Below are 26,558 nucleotides of genomic sequence, written 5' to 3'. Positions count from 1 at the left end.
AGCGTTGGCAGAGACCTTACTGACAAGCAGCGTTACCGAAAGAGAAATTAATCCTGTGCTGCCCACAGCAGGATGTGGGCGCTTGGGCCTGAGGCTGCGGTTCCCCGGGAGCAGCTCTCTCCGTCCCGTCCATCCCGGGGGCGGCAGCGGCGCCGTGCCCAGCCCTGGCATCGCCCCGCATCTCCGGGACGCCCGCTCCTCCGGGGCCTCCCCCCACCCCCCCGTGGGAGCCGTAAGGGGTCCGGAGGCGGCGGCGATGTGTCCCCCCCACCGGGCAGAGGGAGCTCTGCGGCGCCGGGCGCTGCTAAACAACCTTAATATGGGATATGATGCTGGAAACCCCGTTTTCCCCCCGTACGAGGACCACCGCAAGCGCAGCGCTGCCCCGCCTGGGGGGAGCTGGCCCCGGAGGCTGCCCAGCCCGGCTGCCCCCGCCCCCCCCCCCCGGGGCGGCCCCACCGCAGCCCCCGCCCCGCTCCCCCCACGCCGGGCGGAGCTTTACCGGCGGGGCCCCGCCGCCAAGTGGAGTTTCACTCGGTGGCAGCGGCGGCGGTGCGGAGCGTGGGGCTCCGCCGCCAGCCCCCCCCCCCCCCCCCCAGCTCCGTACCATGTAGGATGCTGCCGGCTCCCGCAGCCCAGCGGCCGCCGCCCCTGCTCTGGTCCCCCCCCCCCGCCGCCGAGCCCCCGCCGCCCCCCTGGGCCTGGGTCCTGCCGGGGTTCCTCAGGGTCGGTGCCGCCGGGGGTCCCCCCCCTCCTCCGCCTCCGCTGCTGCTGCCGGCGCCCCCCCCCGCCGCCGCCCTGCTGCGGGCCGCCCCGGGCTGGCGCCTCCCTGGCGAGCCGCTCCTGCCGCTGCTCGCCACCGGCGACCCGCACGCCGCCGCGCTCCGCCACGGGCAGGTAAGGGCGGCTCGGACCGCACCGCGGGGCGGGGGGGGGAAGGGGAGGGGGGGCACACACAAGTTTCCCGTCGCCGCGCTCTGAGCATCGTCGGAGCCGCGGGGACGGAGCCTCCGGCCGCCCCGGGAGCGGCGGGACGGAGCGGGGCGGCGGGGGATGCTGCGGGCTCGGCTGCGCTCCCCGCCGCCCTGCGCAGCTTCCGCGGGGATGGCGGGGCGGGAGAGGGGGCTCCTGGGGGAGAGGGGCTGGAGGGGAGGCTGGAGGGGGCTTCTCGGGGAAGGGGGGGGCTGGAGAAGGGACTGTAGGGGGGGCTTCCCGGGGGAGAGGGGTTGGAAACGGGGCTGGAGGGGGGTTTCCCGGGGAAGGGAGCGAGGGCTGGAGAGGGGCTGCCGCTCTCTCCGGCTGGGCTCGTCTCCATCAGCCGGAGAACGGCGGCTGCGGGGTGCGTGTTCTGCAGACAGGGACCAGAAAGGGAGAAAACCGGTCGTATTTAGCGTCAAGTGTTTTGGGGTGGGTTTTTTTTTTTTTTTTTGAAAATTCATAAAGACTGAAGTTTTGAGTCATGTCAGTTGAGCCAATCTGTCTACTCGTTGCTTTGCCTGATGAATATTTCAATTATTCATCGCTGTCGTAAGGCTGCTAGAATCATAGAATGGTTTAGGCTGGAAGGGACCTTAAAGATCATCTAGTTCCAACTTTGTCCTGTTATAGCGGAGATGTCAGAAGCTCCACTTGTAGTTTTGCCTTGTCTTTATATTTTTTACAAGAAAGAAGTAAAAATGAAATGGAGATTTGAGCACTGTAGTATCCACTCAGTTTCATCTGAAGACTTCCAGCCTTTTCGAGCACGAGCGTCTCTTGTGGTTTGGGAGAGTGAGTGGGAGGGAGAAAATAGGTAGTGCTGGGTCTAATGAAACAGTAACATCAATTATTCCCCAGTGTGAGACCACTTAAATAAACTGCAGAGGTGGTTTTACTGTGGGAACCCATTTGCCAAACGAATTTAAGTCAAGAGAAAAATATGCTTCCAACATTTCCTTTGGTTCTCATCTGCCTCGAGACGAATTTTAAAAATGCTTTCTATGATGTTTTTATTTTGCATGTGAGATTCTGTTTGAGCAGAGGAAAACCGAGCTTTCCTGGCGACTAGCAGCCATTAGCCAAGTGCTGTGGTTTTGCTGCCAGGCTACTGATTTGTGGCTTCCTAAAGCAGTTTATAACGCCGGTGCCATATGTCACTCGCCGTGTAACGCCTAAAGAAACGCAAGTGGTGGTTGGACTGAAGAGACATGTTTGAAATTTTCTGTATTCCTCTTCTATGTAATTAAGAAATAATGAAAAGCATCGCTTTACTCAGGATAAAATCCTTTTGTAAACTTGTTGTCGGTTTTTCTTTTCCCCTCAGTGGATATTTGGAGCTCATTCTCCGGTCATAGGATTTTCACCTTCTTCGAGTGTGGAATTTGTTCCTGTTTTTCCACCTGTGTACACATCTACGGTTCCGCCTCATGCTGGGAAAAACTGGATCGATAAAAGGCTACCGAGCTGCAAAGTAGGTCTGATCTTTGTATGTTGAAGTATTTTAAAGGCTAAAGTATATAAAGCTGAAAAATGTTACGGGTTTTATGAATGGTGAAGGCACACAAAAGGTCAGGGAAAACCCCTTGGAGGAGGAATGTTGTAAGGGGCAGTTAATGGGGGAGGCTTCTTCAGCAGTTGCACGTCTGCACTCTTCTGGAGTTTTAAAAAAACTAAAATATCTTCAATATTAATCTTTACTGCGTTGAGTACAATGTTTTAACTTTACTATGGGATGTGATTATGAGGGTTTTCTATTCTCCCTTTCTTCTTGGTACTCCAACTGTTTTTCCCCAAAAGGGAAGCAGTGAGCGCTGCCACCTCCCCGTGCCCAGGGTGTTACTCAGCGTCCTGCGCCCTCATCCTGCCCACAGTTACCCACATCTGTACAGTTACCAACCCAGATAATTAAATCACGGCTTTGTGACTTTATCCTGCTTCCCTCCCTCATCCCCGTCTCTCCAGCTCGGAAGGTGGCTGCAGACCCTGAGGTGCGGGTGGGCTTGCGCTGGGGTGGCTGTGGCTGGGACACAGTTGCCTTCAGCTATTCTCTGCTTTCTGTGAGGCTGCATTGGCCGATTGGTCGTGTTAAAAGCCCATTAGTTTTTAAATGATCAGCTAAACTCGGCCAACAGCACCCATGGAGCAGAAATCAACCTATTTTTGCAAGTTCATCCCCAGCTTGAGATCCTACCTGTACTGTAATACTGAGTTAAAGATACTTTATTCTTACTTTGATTTCGAGTTTTTGATCTCAAACCTTAACATTCTTTTATTTACCGATGTTGGACAGATATACTTGAATAATGCATTTGCTCTGGATTCGGCGTGGATACATCCTGAGGAATCCAGGCTCTTCCAGGGAAATGAGAAGCCTCTGTTAATGACCAATCAAGTCGCTATGGCTATAGCCAGGCCGGCTGCTGCCTCCAGGCCTCTTCCCACAGTGGTGTTGGCACCTCAGCTGATACCAGGTCAGTAGCACATAAATAATTAAGTATTTACTTTTTTTTTTTTTTTAATGCATCTTCCCAAAGAGACATAAGCCATTTTCTAAAGTAAAGGTTTCGTTCCATTCAGCTGAAAATCTTTTGCTTGATCTGAACCTTGATGACAAAGCGCATTTCATTCTCTAAATTACTTTTAAAGAAAGAAAAGACCACGGGTGGTTATGGAAGATTGTAAATAGATGATTCAGTAACTGGTTGTTGACTTCTGGACGGCAGGGGCCAGCCGCTCCCGGCTTACTTGGCTTGTTTTCAAACAAGAAATTGCCGACACAGTTCCTGTATAATTCTCCCATCGGCTGCTAATTTTAAGAGTTTGCTGTGGTTTCTGTAGACAGCGATCAGTAGAGAAAAGCAATTGATCCATCATCTTGTTAAGGCTCAGTTATGCACAATGATATTTGTGAAATAAATTCCATTAATCTGCATAACTCAGGTGTGTCAGAGCTGTTAACGGAAGAGCTACGCTTTATACTTGGGAAAGGACAGAAAACACATTGCAGTAAAGCTGAATCTCCCTGTTTTGGTGCTACAGTAGTGATTTGAAATAGCGGATGTCTCACAGAAAGGGTTAAGAAGTAAAATGCTGCTGATGTTTAAACCTCTAACATATATTCTTAAATTCAGAATTAATTATCTTCTTAACGGCTTGATGTCATTTTTTCTTCCTTTCTCGTAACAACGGTGATGCCCGCTCAGTTGACAGCAGAGCCCTCTTACCTGTAAATAATAACTATAAAGTTATTTCTCATTTTGCAGCTCTGCAGATGCAGGAAGTTTCCCTGTGTTTTGCCGGTAAGGCAGAGACTCAGTGAGAGCGTGCTGGAAGAGATCCTCACTGTTTGGGTTCGTTTGCCAGACTGATTAATTAGCAGTGAATATTGTTCTGTATTGAAACATGTTGAACCGCCCAAATGGGTTCCATATTTTGCTGTTTTAGCAGCCAGTGTGGGGAAACTGCCTCCCCCTCCTGCCAGAATCCCCCGATGCTCAGCTGGGGAGCAGGGATGGCCCTGGTGGACCCGTCCCATGGCTGCATTCCTCCTGGGATGCTGAGGACCAGTCCAGATGTGCCCCCAGCCAGGAGGCACTGATCCAAGCCCATAAGGACAGGCACGTTGGTGAGAGATCTGTTCTGCACAGGGGAGTGCCAGCCTACTGTTTGTTTATCTACGTTTAAAGTAATTCAATATTTTAAACAAACATATTTTATCACCTGCAACATTTCAGACATAAAGCCACAGTTAGGGAATTGCACCTGGCAGAACAGGGGCATCCCCAGCCTGATGCTGTGTCATAGACTCATACAATTGTCCGGGTTGGAAGGGACCTTTCAGATCTTCAAGTCCAACCGTCAGCCCAGCACTGACAAACCACTGACCCATGTCCCTCAGCACCACGTCTGCCCGGCTTTTAAATACCTTCAGGGATGGCGACTCCACCACTGCCCTGGGCAGCTTCTTCCAAGGCTTGTCAAACCTTTCTGTGCAAAAATTATTCTATCCTAAACCTCCCCTGGCACAACTTGAGGCCATTTTCTCTTGTCCCATCGCCTGTTCCTTGGGAGAAGAGACTGACACCCTCTGGTTACCGCCTTCTTTCAGGGAGTTGTAGAGAGCGAGAAGGTCTCCCCTCAGCCCCCTTTTCTACAGGCTGAACACCCCCAGCTCCTTCAGCTGCTCCTCAGAAGTTCTCCAAACCCTACTCCTTGTTCTCCAGACCCCTCACCATCTTCGTTGCCCTTCTCTGGACACGCTCCAACCCCTCAATGCCTTTCCTGTCGTGAAGGGCCCACTGTGGTCTGTCAGTAGCACAGAGAAGGTTTTCTTCCCCCTGCACAATACGTGGATGCTGAAGCCTGTTTGCTCAGGAGATCTTCAGGTGGCCCCAGCTCCTCCTCCAGCAGCCTGCTCGGTGTTGGCTGTCACCCCCTGAGCATCCCTCTGGCTGGGAGCAGCACAAAGACCCCCAACCACCTTTCTGAGTCTTCCCATCCTATTTCTGGTCCATGCCATCGATGCTCACCCCGTGATGCCCATGGCCACGTGTGAGCTCCAGAGACGGTGATGGCTTTGCTGCAGGATGGCCGTGTCGGTGCCCTGCAGTGTTACGGTAGCACTTGAGGTATTTCCTATATAATTTTTACACTTATTATGAAGAGTAATAAGAAATACTGAGAGCAAATTGCTTAGTTAAGTGGTTTAAGCTGAGGAATTAACAAGTTTTTTGCAGGCTCTGCGGCCGCGTTCGTTCTGAAAGCCCGTCTGACGGCAGGTTTGCCTTCCCCAGTTATCAGTAATGATATAATTGTTTTCTCAGTGTATCAGCAGTTTTACAAAGATAAAGGAGTGAGGCACTGGAGTTTGGTGAATGGTAATGCGCATAATTTAACAGCCATGAGCTCCAGCTACTAGAAGGTGTTATTTTCTGTAAGAAAGGGAAGCAGCTATTATTCTCGCGCATATTGCAAAAACATGAATTTATGTACTTACCATTTTGTGTATCTAAAGTGAATAGTGACATTTTATTTTCCCACCTAGGAATGATAGCTTGGTTTATGTCTACTGGATAGTGCGGGGGTTCTTTTTTTGGTGAGGAAAGCAGCGCCTGGATGTTTTTGCAGAGAAAGGACTGATATTTTTGTCTCCTGCGTTGTGCTCTTTGCCGTGGGGATGCAGTTGGGGCTGGTTTGGTCCCCAGTCAGGAGTGTCCATACAGTATCTCTGTGCTCTGCGTGTCCCTGTGAGGTCGGTGGCCACTGGACATGGGGTGAGGGACCACCATCAGGACCCCTTGGTGGCCCCCGTTAGATGAAACCTGTAGCCCTCTGATATGACTTTCAGTGATTTTACTATTATTGATGATATTTTAAATGTTTGAAGATCCGTTCTTGCTGTTTGGCATCTCTGGCTCTCAAGAGCATCGCCAGGATTGGTTCCTTGCAAAATGGGTGCTCTTACTGGTGTGTTTGAGAAGGCTTTCCCAGGAAACCTTGGAGAACAAGCCTTTCATTCAGCCTCCTGTGAGGGAGGGAGCAGGAGATGCAGATGGAAGGGTGTTGTCCGCTCTTCAGGTAGCGAAGTACCCCAGAAGAACTTCAAGAAGTGGCCAGTGGCAAGCACTGAGCAGAGCCCACAGCTGGGCTGGGTGGCTGAGGGAGCATCCTGAGGGAGGCCACCAGGAATGTGGTGATTTTGCTGTGGTGAGGTGGTGGCGCTCAGCTCGTAGCCCTTGAAATCCGTGTTTGCCTTCTGCTTGCTGGAGGATGATGGTGAAATGTGAGGTTAGCGAGGTTCCTTCTGTTAATGTTGCCAAAGGCTTATTGAATGAACACCCTCAAGAGCTTCTGGGGGTAAAAGTCATGGGCAGCTGCTCAGCAGCAATTTGGAGACCTGCATAACCTCAAAATCAGAGTGTTTATGGTACAGGAGTTTCGGGTAGGGTGTCGGGTCAATGGAGCCTGGATGCTGCCTTCTGCACTTCTACTCAAAGAAAATCCAGCATTTCAACATCTGTTTTCAGTTTGAAGCATTTGACAATCCTCAAATGGATTTTTAAATTTTTTTTTTTTTTTTTACACATTTCAACATAAATTGCATTTTCTTACTGATCTTGAGTGTTGTACTGGCCCTGGCCCCATGGATGCCTTCAGTAACAGCCGTGAAGGTGTGTGCAGAAGAACGCAGGTGGCAGAAGCTCTGTGTTCTCCCAGGCCTCCGGCAGAGAGCTGTGTCGGAGCCGGGAGCTCTAGGAGGAGGCGCTGACGAGGTGAAAGCCTCCTCGTGGTTTGCATCCTTAACAAAATGCTCAGAATACTTTTTTTTCATTTGTAACAGGAGCAATTTCACCTGGTATGAAGACTTTCAGTGTTGGTTGCCTTGAAGGAAAATAGTCTTCTTAAATAAGATATTTTATTTCTTCCTTTTTATTTTTTTTGATTTTTTGTGGAATGATTTTTCAGTAGAAGATATTTTTCAGTGATGTTGCTGCCTCTACGTTTCTGCAGTGTCTCTTTGCTCAAAAGCAATCTTTTTGCTCTTTCATCCATTGGTGTTGAAGTCACAAATACCAGAATGAAGAGTTCATGTATATTCTTTCAGCAGATTGCTTTAGCGTTACCGATCCTGTGTATAGATTAAAATTTTGATCCTTCTTGTTTTCCTTTTTTTTTCTTTTAATCCCACTGACCTTTACAGAACTGAGCTAATATTTTTCCTGGCAGGTATCAGGATTAGAATTTCTATGCATATAGACATATATGTACAGATACAGTTTTCTAGGTAATTTCAGTTTAAATTTTACAAATCCATGAAGAAATGGGGTTGCTTTGTGTTAAATTTGGGTTCTGTTCTCTTGTGGTTTTTAACAGTTTTGAGACGCATGACACAGGACCTCTGACCTTCTCTATTTCCTCGACGGAAGCTTTATATCTGAAGCACATGTGTGTGTATATAAGGAGGCAGGTTTTGGGCCTCTCAAGTTGGATTCTCTTATATTTAAGGGCTCCCTGCTTGGAAAAAAAAGAATAGCACTGCAGGAACCTGAGTATTCCTGAAATGCTGTGAAAACCCTCTTTATTTGTGGAGCGCTCAGGCACCACAGAGACGAGTGTTTATTAACTCTCTGGGAATGCTTGACTTCAATCACAGCCGTTAAAAAGTTTTTGTTTTGCTTATTAAGTTTGTGCTTTTTTGATGCTTTTCCTGTCGTCTACCTAAATCAAGTGCAAACTTTAGTCAATTAAGATTATTTTTTTTTCCCCACTTAAGTTATAGAAATAAAACTACAGGTAATGTGTTCATGGGAAAGGCCTGTAGCTCTCACCCTTTCATAATACTGTCCTCTCTGGCCCCAGGACCTCTTTATAAAGAAACCCGGACCTTTCAGTGATTTGCAGTGGCTGCTCTTGTTTGTGAGGAGCCAGGTATTGTTATCTACGGTATATGAGCATTGCGATGGGGTGCAGGAACTGGACTGAAATTCCAGGTGGGACTGGGACATTTATAAGTTGTCGTTCAGTGAAGCCTGGGCTGAAAGGATAAGCAAAACCCAGCCATTCATTGGATCGTTAAATAAAGTTAGAAGGAACATCATGCTTGTGTGCATTTAATTCCTTTTTCTCCAAGAGAGATGAGGAGTTCAAAAGGTCTTTGACCTGCTTGAAATTTTTTCCTCTCTTATTTTTTTTAATGTGGGTCTTTTGGGAAGGATATTCATAACCCTTTAGTAAAGATGTTTTCCTGTAGGCAAAACCGAAGACAAAGACTGAAAAGCTGTAATAATCAAGTGCAATTTAAAATTCATTACCTTGTACAGTAAGTTCTCACAATACCAATTAACTTTTTTATCTGCAAGGGAAGGTCTTGAATTAACCTTTTTGGGTGGGAGCGGGTCTTCATATCTCACAAGTGTTAGTGGTCTTTACTTTTGCCTTGTTAAATAAAGTCCTTTCTGTTCTTTTGGGCGTTTTTTGCTCAAGGAGGAAAATCTCGTGATTTCAGTTGTTAAGGTGTTGGGCAACGTCAGTAGCCAAAAGGCAGTTTTGGTGTGTTCTGGCTGCAGAGACCGTACATGAGTGCAGAGGGCACTGGGGGGAGCTGAGGGGTTTGGTGGCTTTTGGGAAGGATGCAGGGCACACCCTGGGCTGCTCATGATGCCTCTGGTGGGTCTCAGCAGGGTTGGCCTTTGCATTGCTGAGGGTCTCCTTCCTCCCTGGCAGCTGATGGAGACCACTTGTGGGCATCGCGCTGCATGGTTTGGCATGTGCCACAGGACCACCACGTCTGTCTGTTGGGTTTGAATACGTCCCTGGGGAAGGCTCGCAGCCTGCTCTCAGAGTCCTGAAGCCCCGGGAAGGAACTGCTGGCTTTGGGTGGTGGAGGTCGTGCTGTTCTGTCAGTGTGGCCCAGCCTGGTTTCTCCTACGCCAGGGGTGGTACCCAATGGCTCAGTGATGTCGGCGTCACGCACAGGTCTGCCTCATGAAAATGAGTCCTCTCATCAAGAACATGATGGTACAGTTCAGAAACTTCTTGTAGATGATGCTGTGCTAGAAGAGAAGGCACAACAGAAACAGCTCCTCTTCTGCATCTGTGTGTGTAGGCCTTTTGCCACACGGATTTTAGCAGGTAGATCTTTGGCAATCAGGCGTCATCCTGTGCGATGGCTTTGCTGCCCAGTTCTAGTGCCCTCATCACATTTCTCCACCATCCATGAATTGTCTTTGTTGGTTCTTCAACTGCTCTCTGCCCTGCAGTTGCTACACACTAAAATGTGCTGCCCATCTCAGGTGTTTCCCCTCATCTCTTTGCTTGTGAGGAGCTGGAAGGCTGGGGAAGGACACTGGGATGGGGTTTGGTATCTCAGCAGATAAGGATCACCTTTCTCCCAGGATGTAGCGGGACTTGGCAAAACCAGATTTGGGGAAACCACCGTTGCTAGGAAGAAAATTGTGGGTTTTTTTTCCCTCAAGGGCATATTGGTGATAATATTTCACTAGTATGTTCAAGGCATTTGACTCTTGAAATTCATGTAAATGTGGGGTGATTAATGATGATTCTAAAAAGCCCTTTCAAAAAAATTTTTGGAAATCATTACAGCAAAACCTGGTTTGTTTCTGAGAACTTCTTCTCTCCAACTATGCCGAGTGCAGATGAAAGTCCTTGGCTCTCAACAGGGCCTGGGCCAGCTTCCAGTTACTTTGGCAAATCATTCTCTGTGTTAGAGGTGGATAAATTGCGGAGATGACTGTTCAGTTGACTGCAAAGCGAGAGACAGGGCTTGATGACCCCCGGACACCCTGTCCGTGCTCTCCTCTCAAGTATTAACAGTTACAGGGGGTAGTCCTTTCTGCACGGAATTATTTAGCAGGAGAGAGGGAGAGAGAACTTCATCAAAGACGGGGAAATCACCAAAACTTCTCTTTCAACTGACTGATGAAACTTTAATAAGGGAATTGATGAAACTTTAATAAGGAAGCCCTGCTTCAGGAGCGTTACTCATCTGAGCTGGTGCAAGACTTCGGCTTTCCAAGCAACTAAGGCTTACATTATTTTGCTGCTTTCCTGGGCTCTTCGGGGAAATTGCATCTTCTTCTCCAAAATAAAAGAATCAAAATGAGAAGTAAACAACCTTTCTGCTCCCGTACCCTGTAGGAAACCAGTAGAAAAGTCATTTTTCTAGACAACATTAGTTTTCATAAGATTTACAGAAGATGTTTTGTGGATTTTTCCCCAACTGCCAACAGCTGGAATCAGGAATGAGGGCAGGCTCTTGGAGGCCAGGTGTTTAACCTAACGGCCTGTGAATAAACAATAAACTTGTATTAAACAGTTGGATTAGTTGGACACTGATTTTTATTTTATTTAATTTCCATTGTGACTGTTGCAGAATAATCTGTTACTCATCTATCCATGGTAGAATCACTAAAACTCTAATATTTGTGGTTTTTTGCCTGCGTGCCTGTTAATTAGTGCACATGCAGGTGTTTTAAATGAATTCTCTTGGAATTGACAAATGCAGTAGAAATAATAGAAGGTTCTTTTGTGATGCTTACTGAAAATATTTGACTTCTGTTTTGTTAACGCAGAGCTTATTTTCCTGGCAAATAATTGTTTATAAAGAGTCAGGAGCAAAGCTGCCAGCAGTTGGTATAATGGGCAGCCTCAGGAGCCCCAATTAGCTGCAACCAAAGCAGGGCCCTTTCCAAAAACCGCTGACCCGCTCCTGCCCAACTCCAGCTGAGAGCAGAACAGCACTTGGCGTCTGAAAATCATAACTTTTTAGGTGTCTGGAGCCAGAGTGGGATGGAAAACCCTGGATAAGGTGCCTGGGCTATGAAGCCATGTAGGGAATGTGCCCTGAACCAGGCTGTGTCACACCCCAGCGCCCCAATGGCCGCCATTCCCATGGCCATGGGTCCAGCCCCAGCTTCCCTCGCTTGGAAGCACGTAGGGAAAGAGCTGCCGCAAACCCCTGGAATGCCTGGAGTAAGGAATCTGATCAAATAGTGATTTTTTTTTTTTTTTTTTTGCAGAGCTGCAGTTGGCTCTTAGTGCCTGAAGGATTTCCACATGAACTGAAAACATTTGCTAAATGACATAATAAGCTAATGATTGCTTAATTTTTGAATACATAGCTCAGTGTAGGGAGAGTAACAGCTGGTGTTTGTCAAATTAGGTTTTCTCCTTAAGATTTTTTACTACTCATTTTCTTGTTTATTTAACGTACTTAGCCAAGATTGAGCTCTGAAGGTCTTTCCCCCCAAGCTTCTTAGACTTAAAGGTAAAGGTTGCACAGGCTAAAGTGCTTTTGGGCCTGGATTTGGGGGACTTCTCAGCTGCCGTGTGAAACCATGTGAAGTTTCCTGCATGGTGTGCTTTCAAGATGAAAGACGTTAGTACATAAAACTAGTAAAACTCGGGTATTTGCATGTGTATTACGGGAGAAGAGCTGAGCAGACAACATTGACATTGGACGGTGAATAGAGCAAGTAACGAAAATGTCCAGATTTGAAATCAGACAACTTCTGTTGAGGAAAAGTCAGAATAAGGGTGGTCGTGTGTCTTTATGAAGCTGTGGGAGCTGAAGAAAACGCCGACAAATGTGTTCAAATATTTGACTTTTTTTATTGAGGTTCTTTTCATCTAAATTTAATAACTCTGCACAGTTTGTATATGATTCACTACTGTCTTGTCCCTCTGGGCTATAATGGTATGTTCACATATATGTGGTTTTAATATCTAAAAATGCACCAACCACAAACTAGAACTTTAAGAATAATGGTTAGGAAAGGGGCTTTGAGAGTCCTTAGAAAATATGTTGTCTAATATATTTGAAATCTAGTGTCTCGCTAGGGTGGACAGGCTGGGTGGGAAACGTTGCAGACCTTCCTTCCATCGCACATCAAAATTCAGAAATGCTGAAAGCATCATCCTACATAAATCCACTGGCTTCCAATTAAAAATAAAACCTGCTGTATCTTGCCCTTCCACAGGTGGTTGCCAGAATAGCCTTAAACCAGTTGGCGGTAATCAGAGCCTGGCGTTGGCCACCACTGCGATGGTGTCAGTAGAGCCCGAAGCCCCCCAGGGACCTTCAGCGCCAAGCGTCCAGCCCTGCCACGTCCTCACCTTCTCTCCCATCAAAATTCCAGTCTTGGCGTCGCCTTTTCCAGGTAAGATCTCTCCTGGTGGCACTAATGAGCAGCTTTTTTATATTTACTTTGCAACGGAGAGAGGCTTCTGAGCGCGAGTGGTGGTGGTGCTGGTGATTGTTGGTAAATTAAATATTCAGGCGATATAGGTGGCATTACTGCAATCCAGAATTAAAGTTATTTTCTGTGGTGCTGCTTAGCTGTTCTTTGATATTGTGTGTTTAAAGTGAGTTCAAGGCTCCACCTATGTTTGCAGTGTGTGTCTCGCTGTGGTGTTTGCTGTCACTGTATGAACTGAGCTGTGTCCTGTCCTCCCTGTGAGAAAACGGGACCCCAGTGTCACCAAGGCTTTGGAGCAGATCCTCAGGTTGCGGGATTGGGGCTTGAGAGGTGTCTGCTCGATGTACAGTAATATTTGATTAAGACTTAAGTAGGTTGTTGGGGTGTTTATAGTTATAAAATATGCTGTAAAAACACAGCCAAGGTTTTGTATGTTTTCTGATAGGTCTGGATGCTTGCTGGAAGGAATGCTATTTTCTTAGCATGGCTTTGTGTGACAGCTTCTGAGTGTGGCGGCTGGGGACATCCGATGGCATCCCTGACTCATTGTAGAACTCTGATTTGAAGTCTTTAGGGCAGTTTTTGAAAATGTTTGTAATTTGAATGCTTAAGGCTATATTTAGAAAAGTTATCTGCCAATTAAGTTAAAAATTTAAATTAGGGTGCATTTTCCATCTTTTTCGTACCTGAAGTGTAACGCAGCGAGATTGAATTTTGCAGGAGGCACGCGGTTATGATTTTTTGGTGTTCAGATGAAATCTTTTGATGAGCGATGTGTCTCGGTAATTATCGTTCCTGTTGAGCAGCCGTTAGCATCCCCCGGGTAAATGCCTGTCAAGGGCGTTGGGCAGCGGGTTTGTGTTCAGGGAGCCTGAAGAACAAAGTGGCCCCTAGGAATAGAGGGACAAGTACTGTGTCCAGCTCTGGGGTCCTCAGCACAGGAGGGACATGGAGCTGTTGGAGAGGGGCCAGAGGAGGCCCCGGAGATGCTGGGAGGGCTGGAGCCCCTCTGCTGTGAGGACAGGCTGAGAGGGTTGGGGGGGTTCAGCCTGGAGAAGAGAAGGCTCCGGGGAGACCTTAGAGCCCCTTCCAGTCCCTAAAGGGGCTCCAGGAGAGATGGGGAGGGACTCTGGATCAGGGAGGGGAGTCATAGGAGGAGGGGGAAGGGTTTGACACTGAAAGAGGGGAGATTGAGCTGAGATGTGGGGAAGAAGTTCTTTGCTGTGAGGGTGGTGAGAGCCTGGCCCAGGTTGCCCAGAGAAGCTGTGGCTGCCCCATCCCTGGAGGGGTTCAAGGCCAGGTTGGAGGGGGCTTGGAGCAACCTGGTCTGGTGGGAGGTGTCCCTGCCCAGGGCAGGGGGTGGCACTGGGTGGGTTTTAAGGTCCCTTCTAACCCAAAACATTCTGTTTCTAAGTACTGGAATAAGAAGGGGAAGCCGGGTGTGTGGCTGCTGTGGGGCGGGGAGCTGGGAGCTGTTTGACCCATGGAAACCATTTTGCCTGTTTGTACATGGGCGTCTGAGAGGAGAATGCAAAGCGTGTGTGGGAAAATCATTCTTTATCTTGCTGAAAAGCAGACTTGTGTGGCAGAAGTGTTCTTCCCCAGCTGGAGATGCTGGAGCCGGCGCAGCTGCCGGGAGGGTGATTGTACCGTGATCCGACGCGATATCGCCGGGAAGCTCTGACGCCTGGCTCGCGGGCTCGGCGAGGATAAATGTGTCAGGCCATGATAATTGTCGCTTCCCTTTGGAGCGGGTGTGTGATAGGCGATCAAATATCACGCTCCGAGTGCCTGAGCAATCATCCCATTATCAATCATTCACAGTAAACCACGCGCTTCTGGGTGGTTTTTTCCTACAGAATATATAGTAGCTTTTTAGAAGAGAAAGCTTGAAGATGCCCAGTCCACGTCCGATAAACTCGAGATCCAGCTCACCGTTTTTCCCTATTAATCACCATCTCTGGAGGGAAGCCTTTGCAAAGGCTTACATAAAACATTTTTTATGAAATCCCGTTTTATTGTGCTGGCGGAGAAGGGGACTTGGAGGTGTTTGGTTTAGACGATCTTTGTCAGCATCAGCTGGATGAGGAGCTTTCCCCGCGGGTGCTGGGTTGTGGGATGGAGGGAGGGAGCCTTTGGGTGCCCCTGGGGCAGGGACCGCTCTGCAGGTGGGCTGCATCACTGCCTGGGATGCTTTTCCTTAATTTACAGAGGGAAAAAATGCTCTGTTGGCCAAAGGCAGCTCTCTGCTGTCAAAAATAAATGTCTCTATTGCTATATAAGTTAATGATTGGGAAAAGATGAAGAAAGCGCAATCTAGTGTCCAGATAGTCCCGATGGAATGTGCTTTATGACCCTGTTGGCTTCTCAGTTAAAAACATCCATGCTTTGGCGTTTATTAAAGATGACTTATTGTTTTGGAAGAGAAATACATCTTGGAGAGAGCGTAATCTGTGGACCCCGGGGGCAGCTGCGTTTTTCTTGATCCGTGTGTGATTTATAAAGTAACGGGGTAATTAATGAACTTTCCCTGTTCTCCTTGTCTAAAGTTTACACAAGGCAATGTTCACGTAATAGGAATGAACTCAGGGAACAAAAGATTAAATTATTTCCAACTTAAATCTACGTGTATATTGGTGCCTGTAAGGCTGAACATTGTGTGCTTAGTTATACACTGTTAATTGATTATACTGGAGATTGGTATTGTAATACCACCTTGTGCAGCACCGTGTTTCTAATCACAGCGGTTTGTTTAATCAATATTCTTATAATTTAATATTTACTTTTAAGGAGGCCTTTTAATGTGATTAGTTTGCAGCCTTGCTGTTCGGCCGTGTTCCTTTCTGCCAGCCTAATTCGAAAACTTGGTGAGTTAGTAAGAAATGGCCAGTTGGTGACACAAGGTGGGCTGTTGGGGTGGTCTGGTTCTTTTAACCCCCGGGGAGCCCCCAGGGGTGGTTTCGAGGGAGGCGGATGGTGTGGTCACAGCCTTCCCTCCTGGAGATAGGGGTGTTCAAGATGATGGTGTGTAACCTAAAATGCTTTACCCTGCCATTACCATCTGGCAGCTTCTGGAGGGTAAGATGTGGTCATTTTACCTTATGTTTTATCTATGATGACTTGAGACAAGCCTCAACCAAGCTGGAGATACGATATCGATCCCGTTGGCCAAACAAATGGGAAACTGTTGGCAGCTGAGTCATTCCTGAGCTGTTCATGGAAACATCCTGGGGTATCTACTGTGGCCGTGTGAGCGCGCTCTTCAATGGGCTCCAGTCCTTAGTGTCTGGTGGAAAAAATACCAAATTTTCAATACTAGCAAATGTCCTTATCCCTGGGGGGGAAAAATCCCATCCTTAAGCAGCAGGCAGCCAGCTGGGTGAGTGTGACGTTAATAGGTGGCCCTGCGACCTCTGGGATGCAACTTTTGCCTTCTGACAGTTTTGCATCCCAAAAGGTGTTGGACCTTTTCTGGCTCTTCTCTTAAATGATCCTTTTGCTCATCTTTTTTCTAGAGAACCTCAGGATTTAATTTAAATTGTTTGCAAGCAGCAACTGAGATATAAGCAATGTTTCTTTGAAAAAAAAAAAAATCATGTTTCTTTGCATAACTCTGTTTTCACATCCATGAGTTAAAGTGGAGAAGGTTCCAGCAATGCTCTTGGAGCTCTGTTTGGGGTTATTTGTTCCTTTATTTCCTTTCTTCTTTTTTCATCGACTGGTGGTTCTGCTCATAGATGTACCAGGCAAAATGTTCCCTTAAATATTTAATGTCAGCCTTGCTGTTAACTTAGGTGTTGTGCTAGATTTAACATAAAGACTAAATAGGAGCGTGTGGAGATGCAGTTACTCGGTGATCTGGGCTGCGTCTTCATGCTTATTTGCTCTGCTGGTAAAGAGAAAACTTAATTTTCCAGCACTATCAAGCCAAGTCTTTGAAGATGACTCTATCTTTAAAAAAAAAAAAGGCAATAAACTTTGGGAATATAAACAGTTATGTGGAGCAATTCAGGTATGGGTTATGTAGTAATCACTAATACCCCTTTTATGGCTACTGTATTAAGAATTGGGGTATTTATTTTCTTACTTTCACATATGACTTCTTAATTATTCAAGTGAAAAAGGTAAGATATGAGTCTGTGGTTATGGACTCTGTAAATTAGCAGCGAGTACAAATATTAAAAAAGGCACCATCTGCCATATAAACCATTTGCCACCTGTTCCCTTGCTTTCAGAATTATTTAATGGTGTAAATTTAATGTTTTAGCCTGCCACAGAACAGCTGGGAAGTGACTAAGTATTTTTCCTATCAGTACCTTAACGGCCAAGCAACATTATATGTTAAAAACAGCTCTTAATGCCAGCGTTTTTCTACATGCTCTTTCATGTGTCTGTCAGCTTGCTTCATTAGCAAATTCTGCTGATAGAAAACACATTTTCATAACAACAATTACTCAATTATTTTTATGGTGGTTTTTTGGAAGAAACAGGTTCTCTTCTGCAGCAAACCTGAGTGATGGTGAGTTCAAAGAGGTCCCAGCACACTGGGATGGAGGGAAAGGCGGTGGGACAGCAGAGTTATTCCTGGGGAACCCCTAAGCTCAGCCTGGCATCTTCCCTCCCTGGTTCCTCACCGTGTCCTAGCTGGGATGGACGAGTGAGGTGAGGTGAAATTTGTCTGTAAGAAGTATTATTGCTAGGAAGAGGGATTTTAAGAAACTTAGGAGTAAGGTTAGACATCTCTAGAACCTTCCAGATGAGTTCTGCTCATCTCCTGCCAGCGCCTGGTGGTGGGGCTGGGCTGGTCCAGCAGGGCTGAGGAAAGCTGGTTGGGGTTTCGACAGTGATGGAATGGGTGTTTCCCTCCAAGGTACGTTGTCCAACTTCTCTGGAAAATACAAACGCTTTTCTTTCCTTTCTTAACAAGATTAATTAAAAAATGTAATTCAGTGATTAAATACTTGGAGACGTTGTGCAGTTCTGTGCATCTGGATGCTTCTCCCTGCTCTGCCTGTCCGGGTGCGCTCCGCAGGGCTGTGTCCCCAGGCACTCATTCCTCATTCCCACCATTGACACGATGCACTCTGTGGGGATTTTCCTTGGGCATTTCTTATTTAAGACAATCTTGCCATTACATAAAATGAAATTCCTAGATGTTAGGTGAGCAAGAAATATCAGTTTTGGAAAATCAGGTGAGCAATTTGAAATATTCCAACCAGCCAGTGCGATGTTCATCTACTCAGCAAGCTCCTCTCCCCCCCCCAACCCTGGGGTGTCCTGCGTGCCTCGCAGTAAAACAGGCCTGACTTTGAATACTGAGTAGTTCTAACAAGCTTGTTGTAAATGATCTGCCCAGCTTTAATGCTGTGTAACGAAGCAAGCAAATGAATGTTTATAGTTATTAAAGTGATAACTTCCTACTCGAGCTAATATTTGGCATAAAATCACTTTTCTGTTTCATATCTGTGTTGGCACATGCAAGTAAGGCATGTACAGTGGGTTTCTGAGCTAAAATAACGCCAGAGATCACACTGAAATGAGTATCAGTTTTCTTATACTGTTGGATAGTAAATCTCTGCTGGAAACCCTAATTGCTCAGATGCCTGATTAAGACTCTCTAAGAAATGGGATGGTCGTTCCTAAGATGGTTCTTACCCTTGTGTGAAAATTCAGCCATTTCTTTGGGTTCCAAGGCTTTTTTACACCATCTGCATTGAAAAATAAAGTCAAATATTTTGGATTGACTGAAGTGGCTTTATGGGTCATGACGCTGTTAGTCTCTTCAAATAGACGGTGATTTCTAAGGCATTAAGATGATGTCTGTCTGAGCATATCTTATGGATCTATAGCAAAAGACATTTCTAATCCTCCTTTTCCTGCAATATCATTGATATGACTAGCTAGAAGTAGAAGGGAAGATCTTCTGGTGGGATAAAAATACGCTTGCAGAGGGAATGTACTGCTGTGGTACTTCATCTTATCTCTTGCAAGAATCCTACAGCCAAGCTGCTTTCAGATACAAACTAGTCCTGTTTCATTTATGCCGAGTTCTTGGGTAAACAGCTATTTTCTTTCGTGGGAACCAGAAGAAACTGATTCAGTGTCTTGAATGTAATATCAAGATATTGACAATAGCAAAAACTTAATTAAATATTTCAGTTAGTAGTTAGAAAAGACAAACAACCCAAATCTTCTCATGCGTGTCCAACTGTTTGCTTGGTAAATGTCATGAAAGTCAGACTAAATTTACTATATGTTTAACTGCTTGTTAAAACAAGTAGTAGGTTTTTTTCCTTCGAAAAATGCTGGTGCACTGCTGTAGAGAGAGTTTAAATCAGATTTCTCGTGTTAGTAATAGCATTTACACTGTTAAAATACCTGCGGGGTGGTTTTTCTGTGTTCAAGAGACAAGCGAGTGGTGCAGACCTGGGCAGATCTTGCTGCTGGTGCCTGGAAACTAATACTACAGAGCAGTTAGTGTTTTTCCCTGCGGAAAACAGGGGCACTTGGAGAAACTTTGTCTGGATTGGTGACTTTTTTCCCTTTCCCCAGCAGGATGGGCCTCCTGGGCTGTGGTGGGCCACGGTGCTGCCAGCCCCCTTTGCTGTGGCGCACGGAGAGTGAGCTAAAAGCACACTACATACTGCTTTTCTGCCTCTTTTATGCTTTAGAAACGTAGAATCATTTTGGTTGGAAGAGACCTTTAAGATCATCAAGTCCAACTGTTAATCCAGCACTGCCAAGTTACCACCAAACCATGTCCCTCAACACCATGACTACATGTCTTTTAAATCCCTCCAGGGATGGCGACTCCACCATTTCCCTGGGCAGCCTCTTCCAGAGCTTGAATTGTTCCAACGCTTTGCGATTGTTTGCCAGCCTCATAATATTTGAATCTCTGTCTCAGGAGTGTTGAACCCCTTCCCTGGTGGGACATGGACTCTCTCTTGATCTCACGTTCAAGACGAGGGGTTGCAATGGGGGCAGGACTGGTGGGATCTCTACTGGACTCGCTGAGATTATGGGCTGAATTCCTCCCACAGGGGCAGAAGGGGGACCACTGGGGATCCACAGGGGAAAGGTCTCCGTTTCTGTACGGTTCCTGAGCTGCCAACCTGCCCTTCAGGGTTCCTGAGGCCTGATCCCCAGGCTGGGGCAGTTTCGTGTGTCGGGGTGTTTCACACCCTTCCTCAAACATTTCATTTCTAATCAGTTCAGCTCCTCCTCATTACCTACAAGAGACTCTTATTTTCCCCTGGGAAGACTTTTCAATACGGGATTCTCCTGCTTCATGTTTTTTGTCTTGCAAACTCAAATTTGTAGCTTAAAGCAGAGTCTTAGCTAAACTGGATATATTGTAAGTGGAGCATAAGTCTTAGAAGAAAAAGCCAAATTGACTGAACCGAAGAAATAGGTCTTGCAAGGGTAACGGAATAGTTTCAAGAAGAGAGTCATTAGATTGTCCCCCTCCAGGAGAAGACGAAGGGACAAGAATTACTGTTTGTGATCGTGAGTTTTAAATTGGAGCTGAAGGAACACGTTGTTTTGGTGGCTGCTGTTGTTGTTTCCTTAAATTTATTTATGCAATTAAACCATTAGGAACTTTGTGTTGCCAAGGCTTAACACAGTTACGTTGTAATGATGCTGCCATGCAAAATAACTCAAGGAATGATGACGCAAAGCCATCGTTTCTGAACTGCTTATTGGTACCCACCAGAAATACCATGGAGATTCTGAGAGCCATATAAAGGAGCAAATTTTACTCAGGTCTGTGTAAAAGATGGAAAGATGCAACAGGAGTGACATGACTTTGTGTGCATTTCTCTTGTGCTAGAGAAAATTGTATGTTATCAGTGAGAAGAGAAATGTGTGCTTGTTTTAAAAATTATTTTTCATAATATGTTCAGCCTTTATTTTTCACATTTTTTTTTTTTCACCTATTTTGGTATTGTAAAATGAAGGTGTAGTGTGGATTTCAACCAACGTGTTCTCAGTTTGACCTGAATTTGCGGTGCTGAATCGGGTCTGTATGAAATGCAAACTTAGTGTAAAACCAGCATCTGATGGAGGAAGAAATTCTGTGGTCTCAGTGGATTGATCTCTTCTGGTAGAACTTGTATCTGCAGAATCTTGTACCTTCTAGTAGAAAATTCTCAGTATGATGTGTTAGACAAGGAAATGATTTCACAGCATTCCCTGAAATAGAACGGGTCCTTGAAAGGCTAATAGTTCGTTAATTTTCTCCTTACAGTTTGTCTAATGTAATTGTGAGCTCAGTAAACTCTGTGCCACAAAAGTGTCCTTCAGATAATTTAAGGATGCCATTACATTTCATCTTGGAAATTAAAAATGATCTATAATCACCTGTTTGGAAGATTATTTTAAGGAAACCCAAATGTAAATATGAATTTCAGGGAACTGTAGCAGTTACGGGTACTTGCCCATGAGCAGCTCGGAGCAGTTGGAGGGGTCTGCAAGGGTGAGACCTCCAGGTGGTTCCCTGCCAGCCCTTCTGCTGGTGGCTTTGGTCTCCAGCCCCAGGGACACATGGTGGCCAGCACGCCCCAAGGAGGGACATGGAGAGTGGGGGAGCTGCTGTTAGTATTTTAATTTATCCAGTAAAAACCACTTTGCCTGTTCAATCTCTTAGGTTGTGGGAAACAAATTTGTAGCAATTTTCATGGTATTTTTAGCCAGTTACGGTTAGGAGTCAGTGGACGTTTTCTGGTTGACTTCATGTGTTTCTCAATCAGGCCCCACTATATAAGTGTAAATAAATTTAACGACATAAAATGAATCTTAGTTCGTTGGCCAGAATATAAATAAGGAAAATTAATTAAATTCCACAATTTTAAGTGTGCCGTGGATGCTTCCCTAGAGTACCTAAATAGAATTTCATTGATTTTTATTGCAAATTTAGTTCTGTTTACCGCACGCGAAGTGCACCGGTGGTGTTTCTGCCGCGATGGGGGGAGGCCTGGGAGCCGGGGAAGTAAAAATCTGGAGTAAGATCGAGGGTTGGGAACTTATTCAGCTGAAGTTTTCCGGAGGAGCTGTGCGGTTTGGCTCGAGGAGCTGGCAGCAAATAGCCCAGTGCCGAGCGTCCCTCTGTCTTGGGTTGGCTTTGCAGAATGGATAAAGCAGCAGAGAAAAGCCCGAGGAGACCCCCAGGGTTCCAGCAAAGAAAACCCCTCCCACAAGCCCCCTGTTGTGTCGACTTCCCCACTGCGGTCTCAAGAACCAGTTACTTTTGTAAAAAAATCTCAGCTCTGACGCCATCATAAGGAATCGTGCAAGAATTGAAAAAAGAGAGAAACGCATTTCTGGTTTGTACTTCACTGGTTTTAAAATTCCAAACCCCATTTGTAACTCAAATCCTCCTAGAAATAAGTATTTGAAGATTTTACTCAGAAATACAAAGGATTAGTTCATGCAGAAATAATTACTCTGATGCGATGGAGAGAAAGTGGAAGTTGTGAAGGTTTGATGCTGCATAATTTAGTGTATTCTCTCAGAATTACATCCTGTTAAATGAAAAGATTGAAATTTTATGCTGGAGTTAGTTTTCATAGGGCTGGGGAAAAAGAAAAAAATCGTAAAAGTTTTGCAAATGGGACCATATCAAGGAGCAGCGAGAAGCATTTCGGGAGATGAACGGGGTGGGGTGATCATCGTTGTCCCCATCCTGTCCCTGTCGTGGGCACCCTGCAGCCCTTCTCCCTGTTCGCTGGAGCATCTCAGCACACCCTCCTGGGTTTGAGGACCTACATCCTCATCTTCCAACTTTATATGATGGGTTGTGTGAATAAGTCACAAGGATCTTTTCATCCGACACCGCCGTCACCTTCCTGGGTTGGGGATGTCACCCAGGTTGGGAGCTACCGCATTGAGAAACCTGCCAAAAATCTAATATTAACTTTTTTTTTCCGTTTGATGGGACTGCACTATGCTCTGACGCAGCAGGAGCCAGTGGTGCCTAAAGTGATCTCAGTGGAGTTTTAGACGTGTGTCCCTAGAAACTCCCAGGAACCATGGCCAGAAAAACACAGCGGCTCAAATGCTGCTTCTGAGCCATCAGTTACATCTCATTTGTGTTTTACCGAAGAGTAAAATAGCGGTGCCATGATTGTGCTGTTTATAAAAGGGAATTTGGAGGAAGTAATCTTTAAAATGAGAGTCCAGAAAAAATTAAATTATTGATACTTTGACATCAATATAAATAATGACATTATTTTAAATATCAATAAATAATTCAGATGTTGAGAAGATACTGGTTCAGTTCTGGATCTGTAAGATAGGATGGCAGAATATAAAAGAATTTAGTGTGCTGCTTTATTACAGGTGGGTCGTGGTGGGAGGGACCTGATCCAGAGAACACGGTGTGTCCTCTCTCCAGCCCAAGGAGGAGACGGGCAGGAGATGCTTCTGCAGTGACCATCCATCCATTCATCCATCTTCAACAAAGAAGATGTTGAAGATGGCTTTACGTATCCAGCCCCTTAAAGCTTGGGCTGGAGAAAGAGCATGGACCCAGAGCCCACCGCAGCTGCTACGGATGCTCATTCCTACGTTCAATAAGTCCCTGCAGGAGTGACAACCTGCATGGTGTCATCTCTTGTCGGATGGCTTTGGTTTTACTAGCTATTAAAACTAAGCACAGAAGAGAAACAGTCTTTTAAAATAAAAGGGTAAACAATTCTTTTTGTTTGTTTGTTTTTAAGTAAGCGGAAGAGCTCGGTTTCGCTTCACACATAGCTTGTTCTGATGGCAAATCTGGAGGATGATTTAATTCCATGGGCTTTGCAAATCACACAAACTAAGCATCCGGATTTCATTCGCTTTTAACGAAGGAGCAATCTGACTGTCTGTGCAGCGTTGCACAAATCCAGCTCCGGCGCTTGTTATGCCTGGCAGGCGCGCTCTGTTTACTGCGGGCAGAGACGCTTTTGCTGGGGGAATGGTAGTGTTTGATTATTATTTTTTTTTTCCTGAATTAGCATATTGTTTGCTTTCCAGAGGATCATACTCACTAGGCTGTTTGGGTTTAGAAGGCTGCAGTGGCTTTGGGAAGGATAAAGATAAATGTCCTTTTGCTGTGGGAGGACTCAGTGCCATTGTGTACGTTTCCTCTGCAAAGGTTTGGTGCTGGCCACGCGTTCCCAGGGCGTGTTGCAGGAATTAATTTAATTATTATGTGGTGGTGAGCTCATGCCATTCATGGGAATGCAAATGAATATCTGAGCTTCTGCCCAGGGGGGCGGGGAAGTTTGTTTAATCCTGTGTGGTCCCATCTGCAGGTCGTGGGTGCTGAGATGTCCAGACCCTTCCTCCCAGTTTCTGGTGGCATCTTGGGTCCACCAAGGCCCGTGGTGGGCTCTGCAGGAGGTTTTGTCCCTGCTGGGCAGAGCATTCCCCTTTTTTATTTTCCCCCTTTTCTTGTGCCTTTTCCCTCTCCTGCCTCACAGCCCAGCTCAGCTAGGGAAGTTTTCGGTAATTTTTGTTTTCCTACTGAATCACACTGCCTCAAACATTGCCATCGTTGTCATCTCATCGTGGGATCCAGCTCTTCAGTGTCTCATTTTTTGGTACAATTCTGGCAAGATTTCTTTTTAATCAGTAGTACCACCTTGATACCTTTTTCCTCAGGGTAGTATTTTGAAAATCAGGAGAATATTCAGCCAGAAAGGTATTAATGTAAGAAGAACAGCCAATCAGAGCCGAGGTCTCTGTGATGATAAATGGTGATAAATGGCATGAGTTTATCCTGGGAAGTGTGGGACACGGTGCCGTTGCCCATGTTGCCAAAACAGTAACTCAGAGAAATTTGTCATAATTCAGAATAATCTGGGGAAGTGTGCCTTACGGAATTGTTTGTGGTTTCCAGCATATATTTTTGGCATCTGCTGCTATCCTGTCCCCCTTTCCCATGGAACAAGCTAGAGGACCAGCAGTCCCTCGGGATGCTCTGGTTTTCATGGTGAGGTGGTCTTTTTCTTTGTTTGCTAGAATTGCAGCAAATATTCGTTTTCCTTCTTAACAGTTAATCTAGGAGCAGTGGTGTTTTCACACGGGTTTCATGGCAGGGATGTCGCTGGGCTGTCTCCTCCCGACCGTCAGTGCTGCAGAGGCTCAGCCTGCTCTGGACACGGTGGCACTGGAATATAGAGACTCGGGGGTGCTTTGTGGAGGAGAAGTCCACGTGGGTTACTGGCGTGAAATACATGAGACTTTTCTAGTCTGGTACTTGGCCTTTTTTTTAATTTCTTCTTTTTTTCTTTTCTATGGAACTGCCTTCCCTCTCTTATCAAAGTCAGCAGAATTAGGTGGAATTGCTCATTTCTAATACTACTGCTTTTGAAAGAAGGAACACCCCTTTGGTTTCTAGATATAAGGAAGAAATTCTTTGCTGTGAGGGTGGTGAGAGCCTGGCCCAGGATGCCCAGAGAAGCTGTGGCTGCCCCATCCCTGGAGGGGTTCAAGGTTGGAGGGGGCTTGGGGCAACCTGGTGTGGTGGGAGGTGTCCCTGCCCAGGGCAGGGGGTGGCACTGGGGGGGCTTTAAGGTCCCTTCCAACCCAAACCAGTCTGTGATTAATACAGAAAAATGAGTAAGTGGGCGTAGGGTGGTCTGTGGTCACAGGAGGTTGGAGGGGTTTGTCGGTAAGGACAGCCCCCTCGCGAGGAGGAGGAGGAGGAGGAGCAGAGGAGCTCTCCCTCCCAGGGAGAGGGAGAGCTGGGACTCCAGCCCTGGGTGTCGCACAGCCTGTGATTGCTGAGATGGATTCCGGGAGTTAATTAATGAGAGCAAAAGGAGGGAATCTCATTTCACACTTGATGTATGCAGCTGTTAGGAAGCTCGCTGTAAACGGTGCTAAAGTTCTCTGTTGCTAAATATATCAAGATCTTTCCTTGAGTTGAAATCTTTGGGGCGTCTCTCGGTTCTCTTCTGTGGCTGCCTGACTCGAAACACTGCAGGAAAACCTGAAATATTAGAGATGGGGAATTTTCCCTTTATGACTTCCAGTCAGAGTTTGATGGCTCAGAACCTGGGTACCTTCTGGGCTGTACCTTTTCATCTTTAAAAATAAAAAGGGTGAGAAAAAACTTCCAGACAGCACTTGTATTTTCATTCTGAAGATGTGGAATCTAACCCCGAGCAAAGTGTCCCCGGCGTTGGGTCAGTAGAAATCCAGGCAGTAAGATGGGGACACCACCTGAGGCTCTGGGGATCTGCATCATTTGCTTTTCTAACTATGAGACTTAAAGCTGTCTTTAATGGTCTTGTTATTTCTGTTATTAAATATGTCAGTTTAAATACCATTATTATGATTCTTGCTTTTACGGCTATTGTGATGAGAAATCTCATTAAAAGTTGGGCAATGGTTTGTGTTAACTTTTGCCGGTCACAGAGCTCTCGCTTACATTTAGACTTTTTTTTCAATTAAATGCCAGTGACAGGAGACACAGCTGATGGTGATGCACAGGGGGGATAAATGCTCACCCCAGATCCCAGGGGTCTAAAGGCAGCACCAGAGTAGAAGCAGAGCGCTGTTGGGTCTGGGGGAGGGAGTATGGACCTGGAGAACTGTTGCTTCCCCAAAGGCAAGAAATGAGGAAGCTAAAAACCTATCTAAAAATAATTCCTCTGAGAAGTCTTTTAGCTGGAGAAGCTTCTGCTTTCCCAAAAGTGGCAACAGGACTTTGGAAGAGCAGAGTTGTAACTGCCTGCAGTTAACGCCTGCTGAATGGCAAAACCATGGTGGAGAGGAGCGGGGAGGACAAGGGCTTTCTTTTGGGGATGTTTCACGTGCATCGAGGTGGCTTCTGTCATCTCTTTCCCCCTTCCCTCAGGGCAGACAGAGATT

At 46.2% G+C, this 26,558-nt stretch overlaps 1 protein-coding gene across 1 annotated transcript in view; it reads left to right on the top strand.

Moving 5' to 3' along the window:
• The first annotated feature begins 615 nt into the window (after positions 1 to 615).
• The window catches only part of TCERG1L (transcription elongation regulator 1 like), a 68,188-nt gene continuing 42,245 nt past the window's right edge, over positions 616 to 26,558 (top strand). The window contains exons 1-4 of the mRNA XM_074159096.1: positions 616 to 897; positions 2,303 to 2,449; positions 3,269 to 3,449; positions 12,477 to 12,656. Coding sequence (XP_074015197.1) covers positions 616 to 897; positions 2,303 to 2,449; positions 3,269 to 3,449; positions 12,477 to 12,656 — 790 coding nt within the window. The remainder of the gene's footprint in view (positions 898 to 2,302; positions 2,450 to 3,268; positions 3,450 to 12,476; positions 12,657 to 26,558) is intronic.

The sequence above is a fragment of the Numenius arquata genome, chromosome 15, assembly GCF_964106895.1.
Source record: "Numenius arquata chromosome 15, bNumArq3.hap1.1, whole genome shotgun sequence".
NCBI lineage: Eukaryota > Metazoa > Chordata > Aves > Charadriiformes > Scolopacidae > Numenius > Numenius arquata.
This window is presented reverse-complemented; position numbering and strand designations above follow the sequence as displayed.